This window comes from Crinia signifera, chromosome 2 (assembly GCF_055691185.1).
Source record: "Crinia signifera chromosome 2, ASM5569118v1, whole genome shotgun sequence".
NCBI lineage: Eukaryota > Metazoa > Chordata > Amphibia > Anura > Myobatrachidae > Crinia > Crinia signifera.
The window spans coordinates 404,340,161-404,362,114 of NC_139218.1; the positions used below are offsets into that span (position 1 = coordinate 404,340,161).

Sequence of the window (21,954 nt, forward strand, 5' to 3'; positions counted from 1 at the left end):
GCTGTGGCTGAGCTCAGTGATGGGGGCTGTGGCTAAGGATGATGAGGGAGCTGTGGCTGATGACAGTGATGGGGGGCTGTGGCTGAGATCAGGAGGCTGTAGCTGAGGATGGGGCTTTGGCTGAGGACAGTGATGGGGGCTGTGGCTGAGCTCAGAGATGGGGGCTGTGGCTGAGCTCAGTGATGGGGGCTGTGACTAAGGATGATGAGGGAGCTGTGGCTGATGACAGTGATGGGGGGCTGTGGCTGAGATCAGTAGGCTGTAGCTGAGGATGGGGCTGTGGTTGAGGACAGTGAGGGGGCTGTGGCTGAGCTCAGAGATGGGGGCTGTGGCTGAGCTCAGTGATGGGGGCTGTGGCTAAGGATGATGAGGGAGCTGTGGCTGAGGACAGTGATGGGGGCTGTAGCTGAAAACAGTGATGGGGCTATAGCTGAGGACAGTGATGGGGCTGTGGCTGAGGACAGTGATGGGGCCTATGGCTGATAACAGTGATGGGGGCTGTGGCTAAGGATGATGAGGGAGCTGTGGCTGATGACAGTGATGGGGGGCTGTGGCTGAGATCAGGAGGCTGTAGGTGAGGACAGTGATGGGGCTATGGCTGAGAACAGTGATGGGGGCTGTGGCTGAGCTCAGTGGTGGGGGGCTGTGGCGATGGATGATGAGGGAGCTGTGGCTGATGACAGTGATGGGGGGCTGTGGCTGAGATCAGGAGGCTGTAGGTGAGGACAGTGAAGGGGCTGTGGCTGAGAACAGTGATGGGGGCTGTGGCTGAGCTCAGTGGTGGGGGGCTGTGGCGATGGATGATGAGGGAGCTGTGGCTGATGACAGTGATGGGGGGCTGTGGCTGAGATCAGGAGGCTGTAGGTGAGGACAGTGATGGGGCTGTGGCTGAGAACAGTGATGGGGGCTGTGGCTGAGCTCAGTGGTGGGGGGCTGTGGCGATGGATGATGAGGGAGCTGTGGCTGATGACAGTGATGGGGGGCTGTGGCTGAGATCAGGAGGCTGTAGGTGAGGACAGTGATGGGGCTGTGGCTGAGAACAGTGATGGGGGCTGTGGCTGAGCTCAGTGGTGGGGGGCTGTGGCGAAGGATGATGAGGGAGCTGTGGCTGATGACAGTGATGGGGTGCTGTGGCTGAGATCAGGAGGCTTTAGCAGAGGATGGGGCTGTGGCTGAGGACAGGGATGGTGGCTGTGGCTGAGTACACTGATTGGTGCTGAGTATACTGATTATGCAGTTTTATCTTCCTTAGCAATATACAAGTTTAACAGAAAATAAATAAACTGTCAGTCACAATCTTCCTTGGCAATATCTACGTTTGTCAAAAACTCAATAAGTAGGCAATCAATTAAAGTGCAGCGTCTGTAGTTGTCCCACTCACGGAACAGCTTTTTAGTCAGAAGAAATGCATTTCTGGCAAACTTGTATATTGCTAAGGAAGATAATCCTGCATAAAATTGTTTGTTTGCATATATCTCAGCACCTTAGACCCTAGATCAGGGCACAGTGTGTCTATGTAATAAAGAAACCTATATGATAAATTTAACAACAAGAATACAAACTGTAAGATATTAAATGAAATTTGAATCTGCGCTGCAGTATTGCAACAGAGACACCCGAGCAGTGATTCGTTGACAAATAGAGGCTGACGATACTTTATATCTTTACTTTAGTGCTGGTAGGACGGAAGGATCTAACTCTCACTCAGTATTTGACGTACATACATGATACTGAAGAGCAGAATAGATCCGGGGTGAGAGAAATGCACAAATTATATCTTTCCTCTGTTATATTTCCTAATATAGAAACACATTTCAACAATCTGAAAAAAAAACTTTGGTACTAGAACTTAAGGCCCATACACACTTGACGATTTTCAGCTGAAAATCGCTCAGTGTGTATGCCCCGGAGATTGCCGACTAGCGATGATGCGCGCTCCCGCATCATCGCTAGGAAAGTGGTTAATCTGCTGGTTTTACCAGCAGATGTGGCGATGATGGATGGTTTTTCATCCATCATCGCCATGTGTGTACGCCTGCCGGGCTGAAAGATTAACCACTTTCAGCCCGGCGGACCGCCCCGCCGCCCCGCACCGCCCCCAGCCCCCGCCTGTCATAATACTCACCCTGTCCAAGTGCTGCTGCGCCGGCTCCATGCATCCTGCTCCGAGTCCCTGCCTGTCTGCTTGTCCTGCCCTCCTGCTCAGTGCTCACCACGGAGCACTTCTCCCTCACCCGGCAACACACTCTGCTGGCCCCGCCCCCCTGCTATGCTTAACACAGAGCACTGAGAGCAGGGGGCACTGCTGGCCACCAATGTTTTATGTTTAAAGCACTAATATATACATTGCTGGCATATGTCAGCAATGTATATATTGCTGGAACCACTGGGCACCAACGTTACATTTTTAAGGCAGTAATATATACATTGCTGGCATATGCCAGCAATGTATATATTGCTAGCACCACTGGGCACCAATGTTACATTTTTAAGGCAGTAATATATACATTGCTGGCACATGCCAGCAATGTATATATTGCTAGCACCACTTGCCACCAATGTAATGTTACTTATAAGCCAGTAATATATACATTGCTGGCACAGGCCAGCAATGTATATATTATTGGCACCACTGGGCACCAATGATTATTATTTGCTTGCTGCCCACAAATAATTATGAATTAGCCAGTAATATATACATTGCTGGCACATGCCAGCAATATATATTTTAGTGGCATCACCAGTAATATATACATTGTTGACACAGGCCAGCAATGTATATATTATGGGCACCACTGCCCACCAGGGTTAAAGGGAGCAGGAACTGGGCGGAAGTGCGTTCCATCAGTTTTATTTTGGAGGTAGAATGGTTCCGCCTCCATCCGCATCGCTAAACAGCTGACAGCCGAGCAGAGCGGTGGGAAATCCGGATGTCTCAGAGCAGGTCCATCCGTCCGTGGCATAGCTATTTTAAAATTATGTGCCAACTCACGGCTCGTGAGCCAATCAGAGCTCGCGGGGCGGCAACAAATGACGAGCTGCCGGGCCGCGAGCACCGATTGGCTCGCAAGTAATTTGAAATAGCCGCACCACGGACGGACGGACCTGTTCTGAGACATCCGGGTTTCCCACCGCTCTGCCCTGCTGTCTCCTTTCCCACAGAGTGCACACCTCTGGCACTGGGCATGTTACCCCTGGCACTGAGAATGTAATACCTGGCAATGAGCATGTATGTAAGCGGCACTTATGTGGCATAATAAAAAATGGGCTTTACCATGTTTGGCATATTGTGAAATGGGCATTACCGTGTTTGGCATATAGTATAATGGACATTACGGTGTGTGGCATAATGTGTAATTGGCATTACTGTGTGCATTTCTGTGTCCCTGTCCCATAAAGCCATGCCCTAAAATTTTTGGCACAAAATGTTCAGTTTTTATTAGGTGTTGGGTTGTTTTGCACTGTGGGGCATTATTTGAATCAGGGGTGGTATTATGTGGCCACATTATTCTTTTCCTGACTGTGTGGCTGTGACATAATGGGGGGGGGGGGGGGGGAAGAGTCAGGGAAGCGAATTTCACCACTTTAAACACTGCTGCGCACCAATGTATTGTGATAATAGTTATTAATGTAAACACTGCTGGAGCAGACCAGCAATGTATATGAGACCATTGCCACTGGCCATCAATGTATATTTTTATGGCGTTAATGTATACACTGCCGGCGCAGGTCAACAATGTATATGTTACCACCGCCACTGCCCCCCAATGTATATTTTGTTGTGGCGGTAATGTATACATTGCTGGGGAAGGTGAATGGATTTCTTCCTACGTGCACGGTGGCAAATGAAATGGTAGTTGTGCAAATGGGCGGGATGTTGCCCAGTCGGAGCAGAGTCAGGTAGCGTTTACCTGTTTGCTGGCCTCCGAATATACACAGCCCAGCGATCAGTTCTGAATCAGGCCCCTAGAACAGAAATGCACTGAATAAAATGGCCCCTGCTCCCACCCTTGGAATACAAACCCTGCCCATTATGTAAATAGCCTTTTATATGAAAGATTTTCAGCAAAGTCTTTCGCCTCCTGAAAATCTCTTGCTCTTTGGGGAAAATAGTTCAGTGTGTACGCACTACTTTGGTGACAAATATATCTTTCAGAGATTTTGGCAAAGTCTTTTGAAATGAAAATCTTCAAGTGTGTATGGGCCTTTAGCGATACAATTTTAGTCTCAAGCGCAACAGTGTATATTTGTATATCCAAACATAAGTGTGCTGTGGCTACTCTGTTTCTGACAAATGAGAGACATCAATGTCTAAATTTGTTATTGTAACAAAACAAACTGCAGTCTGCCAATTTAATGAGAAAGGAATCTTTCATTACTGTGAAGGAGACAAAATGGAGACAAACTGTAACTGTTTGGATGAAGGCAGCAATGACCCTAGATATTTCCATAGCGCATTGAGATTTTTTTCAATAATATATTTGCAAACTGGAAATATTGACAGAATAAATTGTTGAAATTGAGTGGACTGGGACATAGAGGGGAGACAAAATATTCCTCTTTCTTGTACTATACTGTCATTTTTATTTAATTAAAATTTAAAAATAATAAAAGCACCATTTATTTTAAGACATACCGAATAAAAGTTAGTTTTTAAGTATAACAACTATACAAACCACATTAAAGAGTGCCCCCCAAAAATACATAATAAGTCTTCTCTTACACCCTTGTGCAAGGACCCCCCACAATTTATGAACTTATTATGGGAGCACCACCAACCCTGAGATCAAGGTATTAAACAACTTAAGATTTGATCTATGCTGGTCTTTCTCTAACTGATATCACCTAAACCATTCTTTTTTGATTATGTGCAGACTCATACAAATATAGTTTAGAAGTTTACCCAGAAACCACCCCTGACAGACCAGTTTTCTTTTTTATGCTAAAAAAAGATGCTGCTTTAGGCTGCTATTTAAGCCCCACCCCTCCGGCTTTAGGCTCCGCCTATTTGAAGCCTTGCAAATAATGGGATGTGCAATCATGTGCACTGTCCTCCCATGCCCCCCCCCCCCCGTTGTAGCTACGGATTATACTGTACTTACAATAATTCCTTTTCTTCGGAATACTTCATGGCAGCCATTACTTTGGGTTCATCCCTCTCTCTCTTCCAATTAGACAGGTATTTCCCCCCCCCAGGATCTAGCTCCTCCTCCTCTTCCTCCTCCCTATATAGCTGAGTACCTCCCTTGTATCCATAGTCTTTGAATGTCTCTGCCTCAGATCCTAGGGGAAAAAAACATCCACAGGGAGGGCTAAATCTGGGCTGCCATGAAGTACTCCGAAGAAAAGGAATTATCGTATAATCCGTTGCTTTCTTCTTCCTACTTCATGGCAACCATTACATTGGGATGTACCAAAGCAGTAGGGAGGGTAATACAATACCTCAAGCCAAGGCTTGTCGCAACACTTCACTTCCAAAATGAGCCTCGGACACATCTAGAGCATAATGCTTGGAGAAGGTGTGCAAAGATGACCAAGTAGCCGTCTGGCATATTTCCTTAGCTGAAACCTTCGCCTCTCTTGCCCATGAAACCACCATTGCCCTAGTTGAGTGTACCTTTATACCTTCTGGACTCACATGTCCTACCTTCTTGTAAGTAAATGAAATTACTTCCTTGAGCCATCTCGAAATATTCTGTTTCGACGGAGCGAATCCTTTCTTTGCTCCTTGAGGAATTATAAACAAAGATTCAGTCTGCCTAAAACTGCTAGACCTATCTAAATAATTTTGATGGCCCTGACCACATCCAACGTATGTAAGTTTTCTTCCTTCCTGTTTGAAGGATTTGGACAAAAGCATGGTAAAACAATTTCCTGATTCACATGGAAAGATGACACCACCTTAGGCACCTCTATCAAGAAATATCTTTAGATATTGATTCTTTATGCACAAAGCTTGCAGTTCACATATTCTTCTGGCTGACGTAATTGCTATCAGGAAGGTAACTTTCCATGTCAGAAACTTCAAATTGGTCCTATCCGATGGCTAAAAAGTACCAACATTAATCCATTCAAAACTAAATTAAGGTCCCATTGAGGAACAATAGACCTAATCTTCGGTTGAATTCTTTTAATAGCCTTTACCAGACTATGTTCCGCAAGTCTCCTATCCAGTAATGCACTTAAAGCAGAAATATGCACTTTCAGTGTAGACCCCTTAAACTCAAATTTAGAGCTTCCCTCTCTGTCTTTGAAAGAGGAAGCTTGGAACTTAAAAAATTTGCAATCCTTGGCCTTAAAAGAAACTCCAGCCGATACCCTCTGGTAACCACTTCTAGCACCCAACTGTCCCAAATGGTTTGGTCCCAAATGTGTGCAGATTGTAACAGTCTTCCTGCCACTGGGAACTGCTCCAAGGGATATGCACCGTCACTGCTTTTGACCAGCTCTGGAATTTTTGCCTCTCCGCTTGACCGATTGGTGAAAAAATGTTCTGGATGTAGCTGAAGCATGCCTTTCACAAAATGGCCTACCAGGCCTGTATGATCTGGCTTGCCTGGATGACTGTCTGTCAGAATAATAAGGAAATCTTCCCCTTCTGTCCTGTGGCAATCTTAACAACTTGCCTCCAGACATTCTCTGGATCATCTGATCCAACTTGCTTCCAAATAGAAAAGCTCCTTCATATGGGAGTGTGGCAAGTTTGTTTTTGGAGTGAGAGTCTGCCGCCCATGATTTTAACATAAGGCTCTTCTGGCCACCACACCTGATGTTAGTGACTTATCCGAAAAGTCCAGCACATCCAAGGATGCTTCACAAATATAGTCCACTGCTAACTGGACTTGAGCTAATTTTTTACAGAAGTTTTATCCTGTAAATCTTCCTTTAACGAGGTGCACCAAATTCTAAGCGCTCTGGAAAGAGAGGATATGGCCACTCCTGATTTCATAGAAACTGAGCTAGAAATATGCAACCGTTTTAAAGAACTCTCCATTTTCTTTTCTATCGCATCCTTTAAGGAAGCTCCATCCTCTAAAGGGATAGCGTAGTCCGTGTAGTACTCTCAGACACCGCTGCGTACATTTTCAGGATACTACACCACTTTATAAAGTCCTCTTCATCAATGGGATACATGTTATCGACTCTTAAATGATCCCACTCTCTTGTCCGCATTAAGCCTTTCTTTAGACAGTAGATCCTTGACAACTTTGTGTATGGGAAAACATCTGCCTTTCTTTGATTTATCCTTGAACAAGGCATCAAACTCTGATTTATAGTTTAGAGTTTAGAGGTTTTTAACACCATTTTCACCAATTCCCGGTTAAACAATCGCTCATCTTTCATAACTTCAGCTGATTCTGCACTAGAATCACAAGACTCGGAAAGGATCATAGGGACCGACCTCCCGCCAATAAGGGATCTGTTCTCATCCAGGGTAAGGAAACGTGCTGAGAAGATCGCAAACGACAAGCTGCATCCTGGTCACAACCTGTTCGACATCCTACCATCCAGAAGACAGTTGAGGTCCATCTCCTTCAAAACGTCCAGATCCGCGAGAAGCTTCTTTCTGTTAGCCGTCCATCACCTGAACAATCCAATCAAAGCGAATGCAATCCCAATATCAACAGCCAAACAACATGTCCCTACTTGGCGACCTGACCACCATAGTCGTAGCTAGAAATGAAATGCTTGTAATGTCTTTATGTAATATATGTAATGTCTCCCTCCCCCCCTTTCATCCCTGCTTGATGCTGCACTGTAATCCAAGAAAAATTCCTAGTGTGCGCAAGCATACATGGCCAATAAAGTTGATTCTATTCTATTCTATTCCTTATCAGAGTAAACCTCTCCAGATCCACACTCTTCATCTCTTTCCAAGCTGGTCTGTAACCTAGATCTTTAAGTACTCAAAAACTCGTCCTTGGTAACAGAATTCTTTTTCATCCAGCTCATTAATTCAGTCATTTGAGATGACACACTAGGACCTGATTCTCCTTTCTTAATGCAATCTTGACACAAAACCTCTTCTCCTACAAACGATAACCAGCTCACTGGAACACAAAATAACAAACACTAAGCTAAACTACCTATTACAGACAGAAGAGACGGGACAAAGACCATGGATACAAGGGAGTTAATACAAGGGATACTCAGCTATATAGGGAGGAGGAAGAGGAGGAGCTAGATCCTGGGGGGGAAAACTACCTGTCTAATTGGGAGAAAGAGAGGGATGAATCCAATGTAATGGCTGCCATGAAGTAGGAAGAAATATATATGTGTGTGTGTGTGTCCAAAGAGAAAGAGCACTCAGAGACTATGATAAAGTCAATCACGCAAATCTGTATTAGGTCAGTAACCTGCAGCGTTGTCTGAGGAAGGGACTTCGATAGTCTCGGAGTGCTCTTTCTTTAGATTGTGGCACTGGAGCAGTTATTTCTATTACAGTGCCGGCATACCTGGAGTTATATATATATATATATATATATATATATATATATATATATATATATATATATATATATATATATAATGCAGTGTAAATCCCGGCGGTCGGGATCCCGGCGTTCAGAATCCCGACCACTGAAATCCCGACCACTTAAATCCCAACACTTTCTCCCTCCGGGGGTGTCCACGACACCCCCGGAGGGAGAATAAATTAGTGTGCCGAGCATAGCGAGGCACCTAGCCCGCTGCGTGGTGAGCGCAGCATGCCCGCAAGGGGGGGCGATCCACGTCCCCCCCTTGTCGGGATTTCGGGTGGTCGGTCCTTGGATGCCGGAAATAAAGATCCTGCAGAGGTGTACCTCTAGATCCTTTCCCGTGTCTGTCTGCAGTCAGACACGGGAAAGGATCTAGAGGTACACCTCCGGTATTTATTACGTTTTTGGACAGCGAATCCAGCCTTTCTGCAGGATCTTTATTTCCGGCATCCAAGGACGTCATCATAGCGTCAAACAAAAGTTTTTCTAAAAACTCTACATATATCTTTTAAAGCTCAAAAAAAAATTCGAGTCTATTACCCCTTGGGAAGTCGTACAGCGACGAAACGCGTTGGGTCCCGACTCATCTGTAATTCATGTACCTTAAATGTACCATCAATACTATCTGACATCGACTACAATATGTTTTAATAAAATCATTTTACAAGTTGTATAAATTTGTACCCACTGTTGTATAACACACTAAGGTGGAGGTTCTTATTCAGCGCTCTCTTTATACACTTCTTTTTTTATATATATATATATATATATATATATATATATATATATATATATATATATATATATATATATATATATATATATATATATATATATAGTGTGTGTATATATCAGAGTTGCCTACTTTTAAAACCTGCTCTCTGGGAGAAGCCCGGAGAAGAGACTGATAGCAGCACTTTGGGGGCGGGGCCTGATGTAGATGCCATCAACCCCCAGTACGACAATTCCCATATCTTTGAGGAAGGGGCGGGGCTAAATTACATGATTTGCATCTTTATCCCCACCTCCTCCCTCGAAAATCTGTGGTATCAGCAGTAGCAGCACACAGTTATAGATGAATAAGGATCACACAGGACGTTTAGAAAGCAACAAATATAATACACCCCAAACAAAGCACACATGCATGCCGATCCACACCACCAGAAGAGGGCAGTATGCGTCAGTCTGGTGCGCCACATCAAGTATCATCACCAGGACATCCCGGCAACAACGCTGATGCCGTGTCCTGGATACCGGCCCCAGACAATGACATCACCAGACTAGCGCAACCAGGGCCAGATTAAGGTGTGTGCCCCCCCCCCCAGTAGGATTAACACCCCCCTATGGGTTTAAAAAAAAAAAAAAAAAAAAGGGTTCAACCCCCACCCCCCACCCCATGCGGCCGGTACCTCCTGCCTTGCAGATCCCGGCTGTCTTGCGGGTCCTGGCTCTACCGGCTCCTGCTGCTTATAAAAAAGTGACATTTGGAAAATGGCTGCCCCCCATAAGAAGGACAGTTTTTGAAGATGCTAGAGGCGGCGGCCGCACGGGAGGGGGGGGGTTTCTTAACCACATAGGGGGGAGTGGTGTTATCCCTATTTGGGAGGGGGGGGCGGGCAGGTTTCCGAATACTTATTAGTTACGCCACTGTCCCTGCGGCATATGTGAAATGAGCGGTGTAGTCTCTGCAGCAGATGGGAACTAGTAACTAGTTCCCATCTGCTGCAGGGACCCCGCCGCTCACTTCACATATGTCGCAGGGACCCCCTGCCCGCCAGCGCTACCCACCCTGCGCTGCCAGACCGCACTGCCTGCCACCTGTGACCTGCCACCGCAGCAGTGGGGTCGCGGGTGTGGGGGGCCCCCAGATGTGTGGGGGCCCCAGGGCGACCGCCCCTATCACCCCGTAGCTAATCCACCACTAAGAGCAACCAACACCAGCGCCGCAGTGGAGATCGCCGTATAATACAATACAAAGCAGACTATGGCTAAAGAGAAGCACATAATAAACAGCCATATATACATATACAAAGCATACAAAAATATATACCAAACATACAAAAATCTTACTAGAATCCTGGCATACTGTGAGTCCAACTCCATTCACATTGCAGTGGATACAGTGACCTATTGCCACTATAGACGAATCTAGAATTATGGTAATGGGTGGTCCCAGATCTAGACCTAACAGTAGGGGGACCTTTGCTTGGCATAGCCGCGCGCCAAAAAGGGGGCATGGCCTCGTGGGAAGGAGGCATGGCATCACAAAAAGGGGTGTGGTATTACACTTTAGACCATACACCAGTGGTTCCCAAACTGTGTGCCGTGGCTCCCTGGGGTGCCTCAGGACACATGCAGGGGTGCCCTGGGTTGGTGGTCCAGGACCAACTCAAATTATTAATGGTTAATTATTTATAAGCAAAACCAGTGCTGGTGGCTGCCAATCATAAAATGTGTACAAATAGAAGCAATTCCTGCCCTTTTCCACATAACTGACCCTAAGAATCGCATATAAATCCAATCGAATTAAAATAAATTTGGCCTAGGGGTGCCGCGAAAAAAATTCTTATACTCTAGGGTGCCGTGATTAAAAAAAGATTGGGAACCCCTGCCATACACAGTAATGCCCATTACACATTTTAGCAAACTCCGTAATACCCATTACACATAAAGCCACACGCCGTAATACCAATTACACATAAAGCCACACGCCCTAATGCCAATTACACATAAGGCCACACACCATAATGCCCATTACACATTGTGCCACACATCATGATGCCCATTACATACTATATAACAAACCGTAATGCCCATTACATAATATATAACAAACCGTAATGCCCATTACATATTTGCCACATAAGTGCTGCTTACCTACGTGCTCATTGCTAGGGTGTTCTTGCTTGATGGCACCATAGTACCCATTACACATGATGCCGCACACCATAGAACCTATTACACATGATGCCGCACACCATAGTACCCATTACACATGATGCCGCACACCATAGTACCTATTACACATGATGCCGCACACCATAGTACCCATTACACATGATGCCGCACACCATAGTACCCATTACACATGATGCCGCACACCATAGTACCCATTACACATGATGCCGCACACCATAGTACCCATTACACATGATGCCGCACACCATAGTACCCATTACACAAGATGCCGCACACCATAGTACCCATTACACATGATGCCGCACACCATAGTACCTATTACACATGATGCCGCACACCATAGTACCCATTACACATGATGCCGCACACCATAGTACCCATTACACATGATGCCGCACACTGTAGTACCCATTACACATGATGCCGCGCACCATAGTACCCATTACACATGATGCCGCACACCATAGTACCTATTACACATGATGCCGCACACCATAGTACCCATTACACATGATGCCGCACACCGTAGTACCCATTACACATGATGCCGCACACCATAGTACCCATTACACATGATGCCGCACACCGTAGTACCCATTACACATGATGCCGCACACTATAGTACCCATTACACATGATGCCGTGCACCTTAGTACCCATTACACATGATGCTGCACACATAATGCCCCTTACACATGATGCGGCACACATAATGCCCCTTACACATGATGCTACACACAAAATGCCCCTTACACATGATGCCGCACACCATAGTACCCATTACACATGATGCCGCACACTGTAGTACCCATTACACATGATGCCGCGCACCATAGTACCCATTACACATGATGCCGCACACCATAGTACCTATTACACATGATGCCGCACACCATAGTACCCATTACACATGATGCCGCACACCGTAGTACCCATTACACATGATGCCGCACACCATAGTACCCATTACACATGATGCCGCACACCATAGTACCCATTACACATGATGCCGCACACCATAGTACCCATTACACATGATGCCGCACACCATAGTACCCATTACACATGATGCCGCACACCATAGTACCCATTACACATGATGCTGCACACATAATGTCCCTTACACATGATGCGGCACACATAATGCCCCTTACACATGATGCTACACACAAAATGCCCCTTACACATGATGCCGCACACCATAGTACCCATTACACATGATGCCGCACACTGTAGTACCCATTACACATGATGCCGCGCACCATAGTACCCATTACACATGATGCCGCACACCATAGTACCTATTACACATGATGCCGCACACCATAGTACCCATTACACATGATGCCGCACACCGTAGTACCCATTACACATGATGCCGCACACCATAGTACCCATTACACATGATGCCGTGCACCATAGTACCCATTACACATGATGCTGCACACCATAGTACCAATTACACATGATGCCGCACACCATAGTACCCATTACACATGATGCCGCACACCGTAGTACCCATTACACATGATGCTGCACACCGTAGTACCCATTACACATGATGCTGCACACCGTAGTACCCATTACACAAGATGCTGCACACCATAGTACCCATTACACATGATGCCGCACACTATAGTACCCATTACACATGATACCGCACACCATAGTACCCATTACACATGATGCAGCACACCATAGTACCCATTACACATGATGCCGCACACCATAGTACCCATTACACATGATGCCGCACACCATAGTACCCATTACACATGATGCCGCACACCATAGTACCCATTACACATGATGCCGCACACCATAGTACCCATTACACATGATGCCGCACACAATAGTACCCATTACACATGATGCCGCACACCATAGTACCCATTACACATGATGCTGCACACATAATGCCCCGTACACATGATGCTGCACACATAATGCCCCTTACACATGATGCTACACACAAAATGCCCCTTACACACGATGCTGCACACCGTAATGCCCCTTACACATTAAACCACACATTATGCATAATGCCCCCACATACCGCCACTTGTAGCGTCCCTTAAGCAATGCCCCCAAAAGTGCCACTTACTGTAAATTTTTAAATGAGCCTTCGCTGCTGCTGCAGGGAGAGATGGAGAGCGGTGCAGCTGCTTCTATGGGGAGAGGAGCAGAGCGCAGCGCAGAGCACGCTCCCACTCCCCTCCTGGTGTCCCCTCTAGCCAAGTAGACATTTGAAATATTGTGCACGCTGTTGTTGACCGTGACGTCGGGGGAGCACGCCGGGTGCCGGCACCACATGATTAAAGGGGGGCGGGCTGAGGTGAAAGCGGGGAGAACAATTGGAGCAGAAGCTGCAGGGGTGACAGTCATTGACAGCTGGGCAGAGAGCAGGGGGCTGCCCGGCTGTATTCAGAGCACTGCAGGTCACTGCTGTTTGAAATAATACCCCTTTCACAACAGAAAATGCAGGGATTTACCCGGGAATATGGTCCCAGGATCATGCAGGGACATTCCCAGGCTGACCCCTTATACACCAGCCTAGCCCTTGCATTTTCTGGTGTGAGGGGGAGAGAAAACCACTCCCCTCTCCCTACCCCCCTTTAACCAACCAGCTATATTCGGAACCAACTGACCCATTTACATGAGACCAGCTTCGAATGATTTTGGTCCCGTGAAACTGGGCTGTTTGGTTCCAGAGAAATCTGCCCTCAAAGAACGTAAACAGTCATGAAATTACATTTAAGAAATGAAAAAAAAAAACGGTTTAACCTCAATATCCCTGGAACCAATTAACCCATATGGATCCAGCCTGGTATCAGATTGAAGGCCCAGCGATTTGGGTTCGACTGAGATCAACCTCGAGCTTCAGTGATGCCGAAGGGGGAACTGGCAGCCGTTGAATCGGGTGGGGGTCGGAATTAGCGGGCCCCATGTTATCCTATAGGGAAAACGTTCCAGCTTTGCCTGGCAGTATCTCCGGTTCCCAGGGGGCTAGATACACGGGGCTGGGCTCCTTGGAAAGCTCCATTCCTCAGCTACAAAATGACCACCCCCTAGATTCGCCTATTATTGCCACCATGAAGTGGTGGAGGCACATGATCAATAATGATATACTGTAGATTGGCCATATTGTCCCAGCCTGGGTAAAATGCATACTGCCCTCTTCCGGTGATGTGGATCGACATGCACATATGCTTTGTTTGGGGTATATAAGGTGAGACACACTCTGTATTTTTTAAGCCTGATGACGATTAAATATCGAAATGTTGCTTTCTAAACCTCCAGTTGTATCTTTATTCGTCTATAACTGTGTGCTGCTTGTCTGCAGCGTGAGTATGATTATATATATATATATCATATTCAATAGACCGCCCATCTTAATGAATAAACCCCTAGGTGTCTTTTTTGTTTTTGTTTAGGCCAATATGTGTGTGTGTGTGTGTGTGTGTGTGTGTGTTGTTCATGTAGGGGACAGCTAACCACAAAGTTAACAAGACAAGAAGAACAATCAGGCTTAAAAAAATACAATCTAATTTTAAATTAATGGTACTTGTGTATTATCACGGCGCCCATCGCATTGCATACCATAAGGCTTAATATGGTATGCAATAAGATGAGATGTGCTGCGATGGGACCCGATCTTATGCAATTTAAAATTATATACCATTGTATATGGCATATAATGAGATGAGATGAGATTTTAAATTGTATAAGCACACTAATGGGTGCTTTCAATGTTAATTGGCCCCCCTATAAGATTTTTAATTGTATAAGCACCCTAATGGGTGCTTACAATGTTAAATGCATCCCCACGCCACCCCCACTAACGCCAACCCGAAGCGTGGGGTAGCGGTACGCGTCCTCCGACCTTTTCATACCCCCACTATCCATGTCGGCGTGGAGATGATCTTATATAGTGTGGCGAGCGCAGCGAGCGCAGCGAGCCACCGAGCCCAAAGCATGGCGAGTGCAGCGAGCCCTGCGAGGGGGCGCGTAATACATGTAAAGTAAAACGCGGCCGCTCGCCACGCTTCAGGCTCGGTGGATACTGGACATGGATACTGGGGGTATGAAAAGGTTGGAGGACGCGTACCGCCACCCCTCGTGGGCTCGCTGCGCTCGCCACACTATATGAAATCAACTCCACGCCGACATGGATAGTGGGGGTATGAAAAGGTTGGAGGACGCGTACCGGCTGCGCTCGCCACGCTTCGGGTTGGCGTTGATAGTGGGGGTGGCGTGGGGGTGCTTTTAACATTGAAAGCCCCCATTAGTGTGCTTATACAATTTAAAATCTCATCTCATCTCATCTCATTGTATGCCATATACAATGGTATACAATTTTAAATTGTATAAGATGCCATAAGATGGAAATCGTGGGCGCCGTGATAATACACAAGTACCAAATTAATCTATCTACATTGAGTTATTGATAAATATTGCTATTGATAAATTGGATTGATTGGTTAAAACTAATTGCATTTTATATTTTGAGCTGAATTTGCACATTCCAATGATAGTTAATTGCTGATGTGTCACATCCATTTGATCTTAGCAAATTTCCCTGTGTGTACAGTATTTCCCTGTGGGGGCAATGTGTCTGTATGTTTGTATATATGTTTGAGTGTGCGTGTGTATGTGGTGGAGGTGCCATGACATGGGTGTATCAGGCTGGATATAATCTTGCCAATGCCTGCTGAGTATAGGTAGGGGGGTGGCAAGGGAAGAGACAGCTGTGCTACAGCTGCAGCATGGCCGCCGTCAACGATGACCTCCCTCATCCGGGCATGCTTGGATGAGGGAGGGGCACGCTAATAATGCGTGGGAGTGCCAGTGGCGTAGGCAGGGGGGTTTCTGTTTACCCAGGAAACCCCCCCAGGAGTCTAAGGGCCCTAGGCTGAAAGCTGAGGGTCCCCTCTTTCCATGGGTACGAGAATTAAAAAAATTGGCCCTTGGGAACCGGAGATATCTGACTTCAAAGCAGTGGTCCCCATCCAAGCCTGTTAATTGCTATTCCCAGTCAGATATTTCAGGTTCTGTCCGTCTCTACTGTTCCCACAACCAGAGATATCAGCCTTCCAGCAGCTGGTTACTGCTCCAGCTCCACACACCTGGTATGTAGTTTTATATACTCATTGGCAGATTGCTCTGTCTCCTGAACTCTCATCCCCTAGTCCCCAATAACATTTGGTAGGTGGGATTCTCTAGTTTTTAATTCCATTAAAATCTAAGAAATCTATTTCCGGTAACTGGAGATATCTGCAGTCAAGCAAGCTGTCCTCCCACCAAAATTATGAATAATAAGCCCACTCCACTATACACCCCTCCTCTGCATATTAAACATCCTCTACCACCCTGGAAGTTGTGTATCAGGGCCCCTTCATTCAGCCCAATGCCCCATTCTCCCACCTCATCTCCCACCATCTGTGCAGTAAAGGGGTGTCACAACATTCAGTTATTGTTTGGTGCTTACCTGGCTTGTGACTTCTCCTGTCAGTTCAGCTCTGCTCCCTGCTGCAAGAAAGTTCTGTGTGATCTGAGCTTTGCTAATTAATTGCAGCACCTGGGTGAATCTCTGCTGCAAGGAAGTTCTGTGTAACCTGACCATGCTCAGCCCTCATTGATTGGGGCACCTGTGAGTATCCAGCTAATTGTGCTTCCTATAAAAGGCAGCCTCTGGCAAACAGACTTTGCCAGAGTATAGGTTCACACCAGCTCCAGTGTTCCTGTGCCTTGTCCATTACTGGATTCCCGACTATCGTATTTGACCTCGGTTTGTTCCTGACCATTCTTCTGCTTTATCCTTCGGCACCTGACCGGTGTTATCCGGTGTTTGATCTCAGCTTGTCCAGTGACCTTTCTTCAGCCTCATCCCAGTGTAACTGTGAACTGTGCATTCCTGTGTATGACCCGGCCTGACTCTGACCATTCGTTGCTGCATCCCTTGGTACCATATCTGCTCACCTGTTACCGACCCGGCTTGACGACCATGCTTCATATTCCACAAGCTACTTCCAACTCACACGGGAAACCTGACCAGGGGGCTGTGACCGACGTGTCGGGTGCCGCCGAAGCCCAAATCCCGCTTGGAGGGGTCACTGGCAGAAAACCCCTGGCACAGTTAGACTCCGCGCCCCTGTGTCAGGTCTAGCCAATTCCCGAGTTGGTAGTAACAGGACTTCAGTTTGTGACAAGGGGTAATTAGTGGAAATTACTGATCCAGGCCCTACATGCTGAGCGGTTGATATAATACCCCCTACCACCCACGGGACATCAAAGCTTCCCCCACCCATACCGCTAGAGGATCAGTAGGGGCCCCAATACATTGCTATCACTGGCGTAACTAGGCCACCGCAGCCCCCGCCATGGCGGGGAGGCGCAGAGTAACTATGGGCGCCGGGGGGGCTGCGGTGCTATAGTTACCCGCTGCGCTGCTGCCCGGCCGCATCTTCGGTCACTGTCCCGTCACTCGCTCCCGGCGCCGGCTCCTGCTGATAATGAAAAGTGACACTTAGAAAATGGCTGCACCCGTATTGCAGACAGTTTTGGCAGCCATTTTCTAAGAGTCTCTTTTCATTATCAGCAGGAGCCGGCGCCGGGAGCGAGTGACGGGACAGTGACCACAGATGCGGCCGGGCAGCAGCGCAGCGGAGACTGGAGCAGCGCTCTGTCAGGTATGGGGAGGGGAGGGGGGGCGCCGGGGAGGGGGGGGGGCGCCGAAAAAGTTTGGCGGGGGGGCGCAAATTATAAAGTTACGCCACTGATTGCTATGCCCAGGGATCTACACTGCTGTTGACGCCCCTGTATGTACTGTGTATATATATGTAAGTGTGTGTGTGTGTGTGTGTGTGTGTGTGTGTGTATATACAGAACTTAGGGGTCATTTACATCTGAGGATCCAAGATGCAGCCAATCTCTGTTTAGAACTGAGGGATAGAATGGGCTGAAAACAGCAGCTCTGGGTAGAAAATCTTGTATCTATTCAGGGTCACTGTCCTTGAGAGGCAGGACCAGATTTGAGAAGACTGAGGCCCTTCCAGACCCCGTCAGAACATCAGCACCACCTTCAGGGCCAGCGGCTGGTTTTCGCATTCAGCTCACAAGTGTTCTTCCAGCTGTAGTGTGGCCGAGCGACCGAGAATCACCCCCCTCAGGACCAGCAGCGGACCGTCGCCATAGGCTCAACGGAGCCCAACCAGCATTTCGCAGGAGCCTCTCACCTTTCCATGTCCCAGCTCACAGATTGCCCGAGGTGACAATTGACTGCTTAAGGGGGAAAGTGTTCCTTTGTGTGGTGCTTATAGTACTTAGTGTGTGTTGTGTTATATATTAATGCTACCTGTATTGTGTAGTGTTAGTGTGTGCTGTGTTATATGGTAGTGCTACCTGTATTGTGTATTGTTAGTGTGTGCTGTGTTACAGTATATAGTAGTGCTACCTGTACTGTGTATTGTTAGTAGTGTGCTGTGTTATATAGTAGTGCTAGTTGTACCGTGTATTGTTAGTGTGTGCCGTGTTATATAGTAATGCTACCTGTATTGTGTATTGTTAGTAGTGTGCTGTGTTATATAGTAGTGCTAGCTGTATCGTGTATTGTTAGTGTGTGCTGTGTTATATGGTAGTGCTACCTGTATTGTGTATTGTTAGTGTGTGCTGTGTTACAGTATATAGTAGTGCTACCTATACTGTGTATTGTTAGTAGTGTGCTGTGTTATATAGTAGTGCTAGTTGTACCGTGTATTGTTAGTGTGTGCCGTGTTATATAGTAATGCTACCTGTATTGTGTAGTGTTAGTGTGTGCTGTGTTATATGGTAGTGCTACCTGTATTGTGTATTGTTAGTGTGTACTGTGTTATATAGTAGTGCTACCTGTATTGTGTAGTGTTAGTGTGTGCTGTGTTATGCTGGCCACACATCAAACCAACTTTCCTCCAACTAGTTGCTTGGATGGAATAAAAATATGGTACTGGATGAGAGCAAAGGACAATCAGAATTGTGCTCACAAACGCAGTAAAATAGACAAAAACATTCAGTCTAATTGTTTAAATCAAACAGGTTCAACTACAGTACCGTGTCTGAGCGACAGTTTTTATCCTTTTCCAGATTTTGGGAGAAAATTTCTGAAGTAAATATTACATTGCTCCCATCCAGTACCATATTTTTATTCCATTCAAGCAACTAGTTGGATGGTTGGAGGAAAGTTGGTCTGATGTGTGGCCAGCATTATATGGTAGTGCTACCTGTATTGTGTATTGTTAGTGTGTGCTGTGTTACAGTATATAGTAGTGCTACCTGTACTGTGTATTGTTAGTAGTGTGCTGTGTTATATAGTAGTGCTAGCTGTATCGTGTATTGTTAGTGTGTGCCGTGTTATATAGTAATGCTACCTGTATTGTGTATTGTGTGTGCTGTGTTATATGGTAGTGCTACCTGTATTGTGTATTGTTAGTGTGTGCTGTGTTACAGTATATAGTAGTGCTACCTGTACTGTGTATTGTTAGTAGTGTGCCGTGTTATATAGTAGTGCTACCTGTATTGTGTATTGTTAGTGTGTGCTGTGTTACAGTATATAGTAGTGCTACCTGTACTGTGTATTATTAGTAGTGTGCTGTGTTATATAGTAGTGCTAGTTGTACCGTGTATTGTTAGTGTGTGCCGTGTTATATAGTAATGCTACCTGTGTTACAGTATATAGTAGTGCTACCTGTATCGTGTATTCTTAGTAGTGTGCTGTGTCATATGGTAGTGCTATCTGTATTGTGTAGTGTTAGTGTGTGCTATGTTATATAGTAGTGCTACCTGTAGTGTGCTGTGTTATATGGTAGTGCTATCTGAATTGTGTAGTGTTAGTGTGTGCTGTGTTATAGTATATAGTAGTGCTACCTGTATAGTGTATTGTTAGTAGTGTGCTGTGTTATATAGTAGTAGTGCTATCTGTATCGTGTATTGTTAGTGTTTGCTGTGTTATATAGTAACCGAAGGCCACCCGCTATTTTCCCTCGTGGGGGTCCACGACCCCCATAGAGGGAGAATAGAATAGGTGGCTCGCGTAGCGAGCCACCGTGCCCGCAACGGGCTTTTTTCTGCTCGCCATGCTGTCTGACTCCGGGCAGTTGGGATCCCGACGTCGGGATAATGACTGTCAGGATCCCGACTGTCGGAGTCCCATCCCACACCCGTCCTCACAGACCTTAGTAAATTTACCCAAATGTCAGCCAGCTGATTACAGACACAATGATAAATACAATAGTGATTAGTAATTAGAAAGAAGATTAATTTACCTTACTGCTGCTTCACGGATCATGTATTGTCCCCTATTACATTACATTCTCAGGTGAACGAGATGGTGGAGGTGATGGATGGAGACCAACAGCTTCTGAAATACCCAGCACGTGACCTGCTCATCTGGTGCATTGTCCAGCATCGGGCAGAGCTGTCAGAGATCTTCTGGAACCTGGTACTAGTATACAGTAGATGTCTCATTACACTGATAGTACTTACAGTATACACCAGAAGGTGTCTCATTACACTCATAGTACTTACAGTATACACCAGTAGGTGTCTCATTACACTGATAGTACTTACAGTATAGACCAGTAGGTGTCTCATTACACACATAGTACTTACAGTATAGACCAGTAGGTGTCTCATTACACACATAGTACTTACAGTATAGACCAGTAGGTGTCTCATTACACTTATAGTACTTACAGTATAGACCAGTAGGTGTCTCATTACACTCATAGTACTTACAGTGTAGACCAGTAGGTGTCTCATTACACTCATAGTACTTACAGTATAGACCAGTAGGTGTCTTATTACACTGATAGTACTTACAGTATACACCAGTAGGTGTCTCATTACACTGATAGTACTTACAGTATACACCAGTAGGTGTCTCATTACACTCATAGTACTTACAGTGTAGACCAGTAGGTGTCTCATTACACTCATAGTACTTACAGTGTAGACCAGTAGGTGTCTCATTACACACATAGTACTTACAGTGTAGACCAGACGGTGTCTCATTACACACATAGTACTTACAGTGTAGACCAGACGGTGTCTCATTACACTCATAGTACTTACAGCGTAGACCAGTAGATGTCTCATTACACACATAGTACTTACAGTGTAGACCAGTAGATGTCTCATTACACTCATAGTACTTACAGTGTAGACCAGTAGGTGTCTCATTACACTCATAGTACTTACAGTATAGACCAGTAGGTGTCTCATTACACACATAGTACTTACAGTATAGACCAGTAAGTGTCTCATTACACTCATAGTACTTACAGTATAGACCAGTAGATGTCTCATTTCACTTATAGTACTTACAGTATAGACCAGTAGATGTCTCATTACACACATAGTACTTACAGTGTAGACCAGTAGATGTCTCATTACACTCATAGTACTTACAGTGTAGACCAGTAGGTGTCTCATTACACTCATAGTACTTACAGTATAGACCAGTAGGTGTCTCATTACACTCAAAGTACTTACAGTATAGACCAGTAGGTGTCTCATTACACTC

General features: G+C 45.9%; 1 protein-coding gene across 1 annotated transcript in view; it reads left to right on the forward strand.

The window, feature by feature from the left end:
• Nucleotides 1-21,954, forward strand: part of LOC146058639 (transient receptor potential cation channel subfamily M member 2-like) — a 263,946-nt gene that overhangs the window by 123,949 nt on the left and 118,043 nt on the right. Inside the window, exon 12 of the mRNA XM_083170912.1 lies at nucleotides 20,749-20,871. Coding sequence (XP_083027038.1) covers nucleotides 20,749-20,871 — 123 coding nt within the window. The remainder of the gene's footprint in view (nucleotides 1-20,748; nucleotides 20,872-21,954) is intronic.